This window comes from Amblyomma americanum, chromosome 2 (assembly GCF_052857255.1).
Source record: "Amblyomma americanum isolate KBUSLIRL-KWMA chromosome 2, ASM5285725v1, whole genome shotgun sequence".
Lineage (NCBI taxonomy): Eukaryota > Metazoa > Arthropoda > Arachnida > Ixodida > Ixodidae > Amblyomma > Amblyomma americanum.
The window spans coordinates 167280448-167293245 of NC_135498.1; the positions used below are offsets into that span (position 1 = coordinate 167280448).

General features: G+C 43.8%; 1 protein-coding gene across 2 annotated transcripts; it reads left to right on the forward strand.

Moving 5' to 3' along the window:
* Window positions 1-1134: 1134 nt before the first annotated feature.
* On the forward strand, window positions 1135-12777 carry LOC144121962 (uncharacterized). Of its 2 annotated transcripts, XR_013312757.1 has the most exons (7): window positions 1135-3775; window positions 4044-4599; window positions 4986-6148; window positions 6247-7113; window positions 7197-7256; window positions 7797-8447; window positions 8655-11721. XR_013312757.1 is itself a non-coding variant. In XM_077655432.1 (6 exons), exon 6 carries the CDS (start codon window positions 11728-11730, stop codon window positions 12643-12645), a length of 918 nt encoding a protein of 305 aa, XP_077511558.1. In that variant the 5' UTR covers window positions 1135-3775; window positions 4044-4599; window positions 4986-6148; window positions 6247-7113; window positions 7197-7256; window positions 7797-11727; the 3' UTR covers window positions 12646-12777. The 2 variants fall into 2 exon arrangements, 1 of the variants encoding a protein (XP_077511558.1); XM_077655432.1 differs by having other exon boundaries at window positions 7797-12777.
* Window positions 12778-12798: the final 21 nt, after the last annotated feature.

The following is a 12798-nucleotide window of genomic DNA, read 5'->3' on the forward strand; positions in this document are numbered from 1 at the left end:
GTTTTGCTTCAGCACCTGCGGCATTTTCGCACTGATTAAGATTCGCATCCGAGAGCTCAGAATGCACTCGGAAGACACTTTGTTACGCTTGGTGTGTACCACTCCCGATTTTGCATTAATGTCAACACACGCTGTTAAGAAACAGTACTTGGAAGAGAGGCTGGCGGTGTGACTTTATAAAACGGGACGATGTAAACTGTGGTCCGCGTCGCTAGAAAAATGCCCACTCCAATATTAATAATCACAAAATAAGCTCCACATCTCTGTACGTCACCTACCATTTGTGTAATGATGAAGGGTGGGGTAAATATTTGGTGTCAGTTGGTAATTTTTGTTTCACTGTTGTCATTACAGTTTCAAGTCATGAAGACAGATGAAGACATGTTCTTCCGATACTATCGGATGAGTCCGAAGCAATTTGACGAACTGCACAGCATTGTCCGCAGTGACCTGAGGAGGAATTTTCTTTGCCGGGAGCCTCTTTGCTCTGTAGAGAGACTTGCTATAACCCTCAGGTACTGTAGCACTTGTGACTGCAGTGACGCTCTCACACAACTTTTCAACTACTTTCTTATCGTACACAGGTACCTATCCTCGGGAATGGCAATCAAGCAGATAGCACTGACATTTCGAGTTGCACCAGCAACATGCTGGCTTGTGATTCACAATGCCTGCAGAGTGATCTGGAAGCACTTGGAGCCGCTCTACCTGCCTGTATGTATTTCTTGCCTAATTCTGTTCCTGATTCTGGTTGTGGAACTTTAATAGGCGATGTAGCAATCTTAAATTTGCATGAAAGAGCCTAAAGGGCAAAAGTGAAGAGCATTGTAGTGGCCTAAATGAACTAATTCAGAAAGCAAGACCATTTTTAGCATCTCTCACTTCCAAACCATCCACCCAAATATTCAGGTTTGCTCTTTTTTTTTTCATTTAGGAGCCAGGGCCTGCGCAATGGGAGAAATCTGCACAAGAATTCAGCAGGCGTTGGAACTTTCCTCATTGTGTAGGAGCAGTGGACGGAAACCACGTCCAGATTACTGCACCACCAAATTCTGGAAGCAGCTTTTTCAACTATAAGGTACTGTTCACTCCATAAGCTGAACCAGATGTCATACATATACAAGGGGTGCTCATGCATGTCTAATGTTCTCCTTTTATTAGGGGACATTCTCTATTGTTTTGATGGCCATTGTGGATGCAAAGTACAAGTTCATGATGGTAGATGTCGGTGCACCAGGCCGACACAGTGACGGCGGAGTCTTCAAATCGTGCACATTTGGAAAAAGCTCAATGATGGCGTTGTGGCCCTACCAGCAGCAGCACGCCTTCCAAAAAGCCAGAAGGTTGCGGCGCATGTTTTTGTCGGGGACGAAGCATTCCAATTGAGGACAGATTTTTTGCGTCCATTCCCGGGCAAAGGCATGCTGCCAATCCAGAGGGTGTTCAACTACCGGCTGAGCAGAGCAAGGTATTGAATGCCATTGTAAAAATATGGCATTGTTTTATTTGTGTTGTTGGAAAAAAAAGGACGAACTCAAGTGTTCTTGCACTGCTTTTCATGCCCAGCGATGGCTCAGTACAGTATCTTATGCTGTGATTGAGTGACAAGGAAGCAAGAGAAAATAGTTTTTTGCAGTACATACTTCTCATTCCGGCCTGTAAAAAACTAAGTTTTAAACACCTTTTCTTGATAGTGTGTTTTCTTTGTAATGATTCATGAGGCATTATAAACATAAATCACCACATTGTATTTGTCTACGACCAATGCATAGTTTAAAAATGAATTCCTTTAGTCACGCTGTTCCGGCACAAATAGCCAAATGGTGGCTTAGATACTATAGTTATACACAGGTCGCATGAGGCACAAGAAAACTGCAACATGGTCCCCGTTTTTTTCATTCATTGTCACACTTTCTTTTCAGGCAGCATTATTTAGTCTTATGGTGAATTAAGGCAATGAAGCAGTGAATAAAGCACTAAAGTTTGGTGTGTATGCACCTTTGAAACAATATTTAGTAAATGTTCTCTCATGTGATAGAGCGACATTACGATACTCGTAAAAAAACGCTGGAAATCGGGCACTTTACGACAAAATCGTAAAACTTGGCAGGTATGCATATACTCTATGGCATGATTTCAGTGTCCTTTTAAAAAGTTTCAAAAGGACACATCACTATGACACAGCACAAACCATTTTATTGTTTAATAGTTTCTCATTGCTCGCACAGGCAGCAATTCACTGACCACGGCACAAACGTCCCCTTAGCGCGAACTCACGTCTAATGCGTAAGGTCCACATCTGGAGCCTAAAAAGGTTTTTGCACCCTACTGAATCTAATCATCCATCATCAGCCAGACTACGCCCACTGCAGAACAATGGACTATCCCACACCCCTCCAATTAGCTCTGTCCTAGCTGCAGTCACCTTGCCCTCGCAAACCTCTTAATCACATCCGCCCACCTAACATTCTGCTGCCCCCTGCTACGCTTGCCTTCTCTTCGTATCTAGTCTCTTTCCATTAACCACCATCGGTTATCTTCCAGTCGCATTACATGCCCTGCCCAAGCCCATTTCTTCTTGATTTCGACTACGATGATTCGGGTGACAGATACTCAGGAACTGTTCTTTGATGAGTAGCTCACGAAGTGTACTGTATTCCTGAGCAATTTCTGAAAGTTCTCTCCACCGATCAAAGTAGTAGCTTAATCTTGCCACATACTGGGTTGCCGTTTTGCCATCTGTGGTCTTCCCTGTTCTGAATTTATCTCGGAATCCCTCGGTGGTGAGTCGGAATCGCTTAAGCAAGGCGGCCTTTACCTTGCTGTAGCTTGCAGCATCTTCCGAAGTCACCCGAATACGCTTAGAGATTCCCCGCTGAGCTGAACATTCACCGTCTGAACAATTCTGACTTCCCGCGATCCCTTCCAATCGCCTGCGGAACGCATCGAGATCCTTGTTTTCATCAAATCTGGGAAGCATTCTGCTGGCATCTATCCGCAGGCCGCTGCCTTCTTCTCTAGTGCTATGGACTTCCGCTGAATGGTTTGCAGTACGTTGGAGCTCAAGCTTCATGGCAAGCGGTTCTTTTTCGCGTTCGAATTCTTTCTTTCTCAGCTTCTTCTCGAGGTTTGTCTCTCTTTTTCTACCCGCTCTCTCTCCTTTTTCAGCTTCTTCTCGAGCCTTCTGTGTCTCCTTTCAACTCTTTTTTCGGCTTCTTCTCAGACCTTCTGTCTTTCTTTTTCGGCTTATTCTCGAGCTTTTTTTTCTCTCTGGTTCACCCATTTCCGTAGTTCAGCCCCAAACATCCCCATCTGGATACCAGCCTCAAATATTTCCTTCAAGTTCATTTTCGGATACTGAACTTCTCAAGGCAAAGACTACCTCTACACGGTGGACCTTAGTGACCGCTTCAGCGCGACACTTCACAATATCGCTCTGCTGCTAAACACTCGTTTACGACCTCTTCGTAAACTCCTTCCGACTCTTTCTCCATTCTCTGCGCTTACAAAACACCAAACGTTCTGTCGCGGACGCCAGAATATGTCACCACTTCATGCACTTTTGCATGCGCTCCCGGACACCCTTAAGCCCGTAATATATGGAGCGTTTTTGAGGCAATCTTCGCATCACGCGTGGAGTTTAACGACAAACTTATAGGCGCGATACAGAAGCGTCCCATATTGTGGGACAGCACAAGGGAGGATTTCAAGGAGCAGAGGAAGAAGATGGCGGCGTGGGCCGAAGTGGCCACCGAAGTTGGATGTGACCCGGAAGGTATGGTTGCATTGCTACTAGTATTTCTAGCAAGACACAGTGTAATAACTTTGTTTTACAACCAGATCAGATAAAAAGGGACGCGCGGTATATCCGTGCCGATTTGCTTAAATAACCAACCACGTCAATGGAAGCCAAGATAAAATACTGGCATGCTTGTGCAATAAACAGCTGTCATTGATATTACAAAAGTATTATATTTAACTGCTTTATTTGATGGTAATGTGTGGTAGTAAACCGAGGTTAATCTGTGCAATTCTACTTGCAGACAATAATCTACAGGGGCGGTGGAAGAGCCTTCGTGATACATTCACGAAGAAGCACCACGCGTGGAAGGCTGGTGCGCCAAGTGGCTCGGGAGCTGCTGATGCCATGCTTGTGAAGTGGCCGTATTTCCACATGATGATGTTTCTAAAAGATCAGGTGGATATTGGCAGGTATGTCCCCAATGCTTCGTGGGTTACTTTTCGAAATAGAAAGCCTTATGTAGCAACATAAGGATGCTGGGCAGGTAAAAGCATATTCTCAGTAAGACCAAATGGCATAGAAACTGTTGTACAGTAGATGTTGAAATTTCTGTCTTGTTATGCGCACACATTTGTTGGGCCCACCACTAGGCCAATCAATTGCATTTCAATACGAGGCCTGTGCTTCCAAACAAGGAAATCAATAAAACATTCGAGAAACCAAATTGTGAAATGTAAACCGTGTGGTGTTCCGTGTCATCTGACGCTTAATTTTTCTTTCAGCACCTTCTCAGACAGCCATGTGCAGGACGGTGAAACTGCAGAGTCGGCCCTGGAATCGATCTACAGTGAAACAAGGTGCAAATTTACATTCCAGTTATGCTGCTATGCACCTGCAAACACTGTCGTTCACAAGTACCCACACATGCAATATAATGAGCCAGCAGTGAAGTCTCTCAGATGTGAAAATAATTTATTTACTTCTGATGCTGAAACACTGCAAGGTGATTTAGTTAAGAGCAGGAAGCGATCATTGTATGCACTGCATTCAACTTATGCTGAACACCATCTTATCCTGTGTGAGCTCGGTCCTACGTGTGGGCTCTGTTCTGAAATACATGCTTTCATTTATGAAGAAGCAGCATGGGAAGTTTACAAATCATTTCTTTACTTTTCCACTCTTTAAAACGATCCAAAAACCTTTCTGAGTGCTTAAAGGTTTGCAATTCTTTTCTTTATTCAAGATGGATCAGAACCTCCTGAAGATAGTGCTTTCTCTCCACTTGTGCCCTCAAGAAGTACCAGCCCAGAGCCACACACACCAAACGGGAGCTCACAAGCCAGTACCGCTGCAAGAACCCTGGCAGCCCCTCGGTCTGGCACAGGAAAGAAAAGGAAAGAGGGGTCTCGGTGGCAGGACGACATTGATAAAGTTGACGCCTTGATAACTGAGGACAAGGACCAAGCGTCAGTCTATGGGCAGCTAGTTGCCCACAAGCTGCGTGCATGCCCGAAGCATGCGAAACGGGACATGGAAATGGATTTGCTGCAATTCATAGCGAAGTATACATTTCATGATAACCCTGAATAAATGCACATCAGATAATTTTCTAACAGACCTCATATAGTGACAATGGGTGCCGATGGCGGGATGGCGCCAACGGCCCGTTGTTTTTTCTTCCGCTTTACTTTAATTTCTTTCCCAATCAAATCATTACAAGACTGATTCAGCTCAATGTAAACTACTATAAACATTACAAACAAAACATCCCCATGCGTCCACCTTGGAATCGTAGACTGCTCGCTCCTTTCGTTGTATAATAACGAGCCCCTAATTATCCTTTCAATTTTCTGGTTACCATCTTAATTAGGTGTCATTTATTCGTATTTATTTAGATCGCTTTATATATATCTTCGTTTTGAATTATTTCATTTCGTGAAATCAGTTTGCGATGACTGATTTCAAATTAAATACATCATAAATTGTTATTTTTATTGGTTTCTTGTAATTTTTCGTTCAGCCGTGGCATCTCGCGTCTTACCCTTAGATATTTCTTAACAGCTTTTATTTCGGCGCGAATACAGAGTTCTAGCTGCGATGGGCTCTCAGTACCTTTAGGAATATTACAGGGATGGTTATGCGAATAAATAGTTGGTATTGCTGTTTAACTATATAAATTTTTAGCCGCGTCATTTGACGGAAATTGATTCATCCTTCATGAGAGACCTAATCTTCGCTTTTCATTCTAGGCACATTTCAGTGACGATCAGTTTGAACCACTCATACTGCAAAAATATGGGAAAAAGAAGCTGAAGCCAAATGCGGTTCCGAAGCTTTTCTCGCACAGACCTGCTGTAAAACCAAGGAAACCGCCCCGACTAAGAATTGACCCTCGGGAAAACAGAAGTGAGTGATAATTGCTGGTTTTTTCTTTTTTTGTCCATTTATTCGTATCAGTTCTGTCACTTACCGATGTAGCTCATCGCCTTATTTTTTTTCTGCAGCAAGTGTAAACAGTGCGGGTTTGCCTGATTCCTGCAATGTCTCCAGAGCAGAGTCTGGCTCTTCTTCGAATGAAAAACTCTGTAAGCGATGTTCTTTGTGATGGCGCATGAATTTAGTGTGTGGTCATGCGTTCTTACAACCAATGTTCATTAGCAGCAGATGGAGGGAGCTCCGAGCTATCTGAGGCGCGCCATGAACCTGATTTAACCAATGGTAAACGTCAATTTTTCATTTTTTTTGAGCGCGTGATATGAAGGAAATGATTTTTCGTGCAGTCTCTTGTACCTCCGCTTTGCTGCCCGCTACATTCCATGCCTCGATACCCGCCACAAATCCCAATGAAGTCTTTTGTAAGTCGTACCCGTTTTAATTGCGTCTGAATTTCGTACATTCCTGCAATAATTTTACTTCTCAATTCTCGCTGCTACCTGATGCGGCGCGGAAATAACGTTTGGCGAAATGTATTAGCAATCCTTACTATTCATAAACCACCTCTCTCTGATCTTTCATGCAGTGCCTTCAGCCAGGACATCCTTGCCCGCTGCATGCAGTGTCGCAGCAATAGGGCCTGTTCCATCTTCGAGGGATCGCTTTTGTAAGCATCTTTTTTTATTTCCTGCTGAATTTGGCTCCGATAGTCAGTTTCTACATTAGTTTCATACCTCTCTCAGCCCCATCTAAAGAGTGCCTTGAGCTACCAAATGTGCGCCATGAACCAGATTTAACCAATGGTGAGTTAGGTTTTAATATTTTTCTTGTATCAGATGATAGTGTGATTTTTCATGCAGCACTCTGTACCCCAGCAGCAGTCTCAGCAGACTTCAGTGAGTCAGCAGTAAAGTTCACCGCTACAAGTGAATCCTGCTGTAAGCGGCTGCCTTCGTACTCATACTTCAATATAGCCTGTAGTACATGTTCAGAACATTATGTTTATTTTTTTTTTGTACAGCCCCATCCGAAGTACATCAAGAGGTACCATACACGCCCCACGAGCCGAGTTCAGTGAATGGTAAATGCTGCTTTTTGCTGCCTTCGTACCCATACTTCAATATAGCCCGTAGTACATGTTCAGAACATTATGTTTATTTTTTTTTTGTACAGCCCCATCCGAAGTACATCAAGAGGTACCATACATGCCCCACGAGCCGAGTTCAGTGAATGGTAAATGCTGCTTTTTGCTGCCTTCATACCCATACTTCAATATAGCCCGTAGTACATGTTCAGAACATTATGTTTATTTTTTTTTTGTACAGCCCCATCCGAAGTACATCAAGAGGTACCATACATGCCCCACGAGCCGAGTTCAGTGAATGGTAAATGCTGCTTTTTGCTGCCTTCGTACCCATACTTCAATATAGCCCGTAGTACATGTTCAGAACATTGTTTATTTTTTTTTTGTACAGCCCCATCCGAAGTACATCAAGAGGTACCATACATGCCCCATGAGCCGAGTTCAGTGAATGGTAAATGCTGCTTTTTGCTGCCTTCATACCCATACTTCAATATAGCCCGTAGTACATGTTCAGAACATTGTTTTTTTTTTTTACAGCCCCATCCGAAGTACATCAAGAGGTACCATGCACGCCCCACGAGCAGAGTTCAGTGAATGGTAAATGCTGCTTTTTGTTCATTATAGTGTAGCTTGTAACATACAGCAATTTAGAATACATTGTGCTGCCATGCGACTTCTACTACTATACTAATATACGCCAAAGAAAGCAGAGCTTTCGCGCCTCATTAGAAACCCTGAATGTTGTTTCTTAGACTTTCGTGAGTGTAGGACTTAAATTTCAGTTTTTGAAATCGGCTTTCTTTTTTAGCATCCCAGCAAGCACTCCTGGAACGCATATCAGATTTGGAATGCGCCCAAAAGGATGCTAACAGAAAACTACAAATTGCTAAAAGGAGATACCTGAAGTGCGAAGCGGAGAAGGAGCAGCTACAGAAGAAAATCAAGCACCTCTTCAATGATGATCAAATGTCCTCAATGGAGCGGTTGTCCAGTAATAGTTCACGGTGGGAAGCTGACACTCTGGTGAAGTTGCTGAGACTACGGCTTGCATGCGGGACGCGAGGCTACAATCTGCTCCGAGATTATGGTTACCCACTGCCTTCTGAGCGCACACTGCAAAGACACATCGAGCATGCGAAGTTTCGACCTGGAATTCTAACTGATATTTTGGAACCGTTAAAGATGAAGGTAACTGTGAATTTTTTGCTAACAGAGCTTTTTGTGGATTTTTCTACAGTACGATCTCATTTTCCTGAATTGCTCTCTAAGTATGGGTGTAGCTATTCCCGTCTTTTTACTGTCCCATCGTTTTCTCTGTCCATATTTTTTTCCATCTTAGCATTACTAGTGCGTATCAACCTTTAGCCGTTATTAATGTTGATTTGTATTCTGCAGGTCAATCTCATGAAGCCGGAGGAGCGCCATGCTGTTATTATGCTTGACGAAATGCAAATCGCGTCAGGTCTTGTGTATGATCATACGGTTCGCGAAGTCGTGGGTGCACCCACACTGCCATTATCCGATGGATCGTTACCTGATGATTGCTTAGCTACACACGGTTTGGTATTCATGATAGGTGGTTTATCAACTAGATGGAAGCAAACAATAGGATATCATCTAACTGGGAACTCCATTCATGCTGCAAGCTTGAAACGTGAATTAGTTGATTTGATTGCCCAATGCGAGTCTATCGGACTCAGCATTCATGTCGTGGTGTCTGATATGGGCAGTTCGAATCAGGCACTTTGGAAACTTTTCGGAATTATTTCAGGAAAGCACAGCAGGGCGCAGACTAGCTGTCGTCATCCATGTGACGCGCAGAGAAAGCTTTGGTTCATGGCCGATGTACCTCACTTGTTAAAAAATCTTAGAAATCATTTGACTAAAGGGCACCTCATCTACCTTCCCGAAGAAGTTGTGCAAAAACATAACTTGCCAACTAATGTCGTGAATTTTGAGTTCATTAAAGCACTTTTAAGGCACGATGAAACGGATGATATAAAACTTGCCCCGCACCTAAATGCTTCCTGTCTTGATCCAAGCTACTACGATAAAATGAAGGTAGGCCCAGCTTTTTCCATTTTCCATAATGACACAGCTTCAGGCTTGCGCTTGCTTCAAGACAGAGGAAAAATTCCGAGAAACGCTCTTACTACTGCATGGTTTATCGAAACCGTGTTCAGGTGGTTTCGCCTGATCACGTCACGGACAACAAAGCTAGCTTTTAGCCACGCAGTTCAAGAGGAGTATGACTCCAGTGTAGCATTTTTGGAAATGATAATCGAGCTCTTCTCTAAAATTCAAATTGGACGTGAAAAAAATGCTGTCTGGAAGCCTGTACAATCGGGAATTATACTAGCAACAATAACAGCACTAGAAGTACAAGACGTCCTTCTCACAACATACAACTTTCATTATGTGTTCCTGAGCAGGTTAGGCCAGGATGGGCTTGAAAACTTTTTCTCTACATTACGCACCAAAAACCCCATCCCGAGACTATATGAGTTTAAATGTAGCTTAAGGAACGCAACACTAGGTCAATTTTTGAAGCCTAGCAAATCAGGAAGCTACTCCGAGGAGGAAGGTTATTTACTATTACATTTACGCGACACAAGTGAAGCAAGAAGCGACACAGATGCTATTCACGCGCCCGATGATATTCTTGACCTGAGCCCTGAAATAGAGCAGTCATTAACGTACCTAGCAAGCTACATTGCTTCAAAACTTGTGAAGCGAGTACAGTGTGAGAATTGCTATAATTCTCTGAATGAACGAGACAGCTCTACGACGCTGATAGAGCTCAAAAACTTTTCAAAGCACCAGCAGTCTTTGACCACTCCATCGCAAGGGGTGATTGAAGTGATAAAAATAGCAGAGAACTACTTCTGCACTAATAAGAAAAAGCTAATCCGTAATTCTGTACATGAGTCGGAGGTGCAAAAAGCCATTACCCAAAGCGTAACTTCGCAGACATGCTTTCCTTCTTGCCATAACTTACTTGAAGACATTGTTAAAATATTCGGCAAACTGCGCATGGAAATTTTAGTGAAAAGTGAAGCGGCCAAAAGATCTTCTATTGAGAGTTCCAAATGTGCCAGTAAAAGCATTGGCATGCGCGTTGCTGTTTCAAGTATTAAATGATGTGTAGACGCTTCATTGCTTGCGAAGCAAAGGACCTTTATGTGATACTTTTAAAACAAAAATCTTTCATAAGCAGCAAGCCACTGCCTGGGATAAATTTTAAAATTTTACAGCCACTGTGTAGTTAATATCTAACATGAGGATTTCGCTTTTCATGTCGAAATAAATTTTGTTCACAACAGAAAAGACTTTTTTTTATTTCAATCCGCTTTCAATTTACTGTAACATAAAACTGAAGGGGCTCAATGGTAAAGTGCACTAAGGAAAAAAAAACTTCAGAACGTCCACAAAGGGTGAAGGAGAGACAATAAACGTTATAGAAAACTGCGTTCCGTGCGTTGAACTTCCTTTTACTGGAGAGTTTCGGCTCCAAATAATGTGCTGGCCCTTGCACCACGTAGCATCGGCTTCATTACATGTCTGGAAATCGTAAGCAGTTCATGCTTGGTACCGTGTTGGTCATTTTTCAGCCGCACTAAAACCGATTCATTCATAGCGTGATATTGCTTTTGTACAATTGTGCTTGCTTTTTGTGTTGTGTTTTGAACTGTCAGTTTTGTAAGTTTTTTTAAGTCCATCACTTCTGCGCCGCACATCTCACTGCATGCACCTGCGTTCACATCAGGAAACTAAACACATCGTCTTGCACAGCACTTACAACTAATTTATTGTACGCCGCCATAAACACTAGCAAACCGTTAGATGTCTTGCACTGATAAGCTTAATACGCATTAACTTATGCCTGGAGCACTACTTAGTTGATTACACGCCGCAAAACATCACATCTCCTTTCAGAGACGGTTTTCGTAAATGACACCCGCAGAAGAATGTTTTCTTCTGGGAAATATTTCGAAATTAAGTACCTTAAAAAAAGGAAAAAAATCCACAGAATTTTTTCTCAGCATTCTAATCGCTTGGGTAACCGTTTATGAGAATTACTTTCACTACCGAAGCTGTAAACGGTGCTTAAAAAGCACGCCAGCGTTCAAAGGCGCGGCTGGCCGGCGGGCGCTTGGGTGAAAAAGAGTGCCGTGTGCAGCGCGGGCGGCTGGCGGGCGAGGAGAAACGAGGAGGAATGCGCCGCGAAGGAGGAGAGTGTCGCTACTTTCAAAACATCAAGGGGCTTTAAGCCTGATACGACGCCACTGCCACCTGGCGACGGAGAAGGAAAATGTGCCATTTGCAATGCATGGCTCGAATGGGAAGTTTGAAAACTAACCTGGTCTAGTAACATTGGTCATAGCCAGGCTTGTTAGGCCTGTTGTGTTGCCGGCGGCGTTGTCATTTCCGCGGCGTGCAGCGTTGTTGCTGCGGGTGTCGTTGTAAGATGTCCGGCAAGAAGTACTTTCAAGTGTTCATACCAAGTTATTCGACGGATTTTCCGTGCATTCAGAAATCTCGCAAGGGCGAAAAATATGCTTTCTGCACTGTCTGCCGCTGTGATCTGAACATTGTGCACGCCGGTCGTCGGGACATCCTCCTGCATCTCGGAACAAAGAAGCACAAGGACTCGGCGCAGATCGTTGACACCAACGAGAAGCTCGGTGGATATTTTAGTGCTTCGGTGGACCAAGACACTATTCGAGCGGAATGCCTTTTCACAGCTTTCCTCATCGAGCACAACGTACCATTCACTGCTGCAGACCATGCGGGAGACCTCTTCAGGAAAATGTTTAACTCCAAAGAGGCAGTGGCCTACGCTTGTGCTCGTACAAAAACGGCTGTAATCGCCAAGGAAATGGCCAATCAACAGGTCAGTAGTGTTGTAAGCTGTCTTCAATCCGGACCGTTTTCGGTCGCTACCGACGGGAGCAACGACGCTGGCAATGATGCAAAGCTCTACCCGATTGTTGTCAAATTCGTCGACGGCATTGTTCGTACTGCTTTGCTAGCAATGCCTACACTCGAGGGAGACTCAACTGGACGGAACATTGGTGCACTTGTTGTAGACACGCTGAAGGCCAACAACGTGCCTGTATGGAACTGCGTCGGCATGGCGTGCAATAACGCGCCAGTGATGATCGGATCTAAGAATGGGGTTGCTGCTGTTCTCAAAGAAAACCATGAAAACATTGCCATCCTTGGATGTTGTTGCCATTTAATCAATTTGGCAGCTCAGAAGGGTTCGGCCTGCCTTCCTGTAAGTGTGGACGAGGTGCTGATTGATGTCTACTACTACCTGGAGAAGAGTTCAAAAAGGAAAGACAAACTGAGAGCTTTTCAATGCTTGCATGATGTAGAGTAAAAAAAAAATCCTGACACATGTCAACACTCGTTGGTTATCTCTTGGTAGGAGCTTGAAACGGCTTGTTGAGCAGTGGCAGCCACTGCTCAGCTTCTTTCACAGTGAAGTGAAGCCATCGAAGAAACCCTTGGAATCACCAAGTGAACAACGAAA

Excerpts from the sequence above, each read along its gene's own strand:
- LOC144121962 (XM_077655432.1), top strand. The coding sequence starts at position 11,728 with ATGTCCGGCAAGAAGTACTTTCAAGTGTTCATACCAAGTTATTCGACG.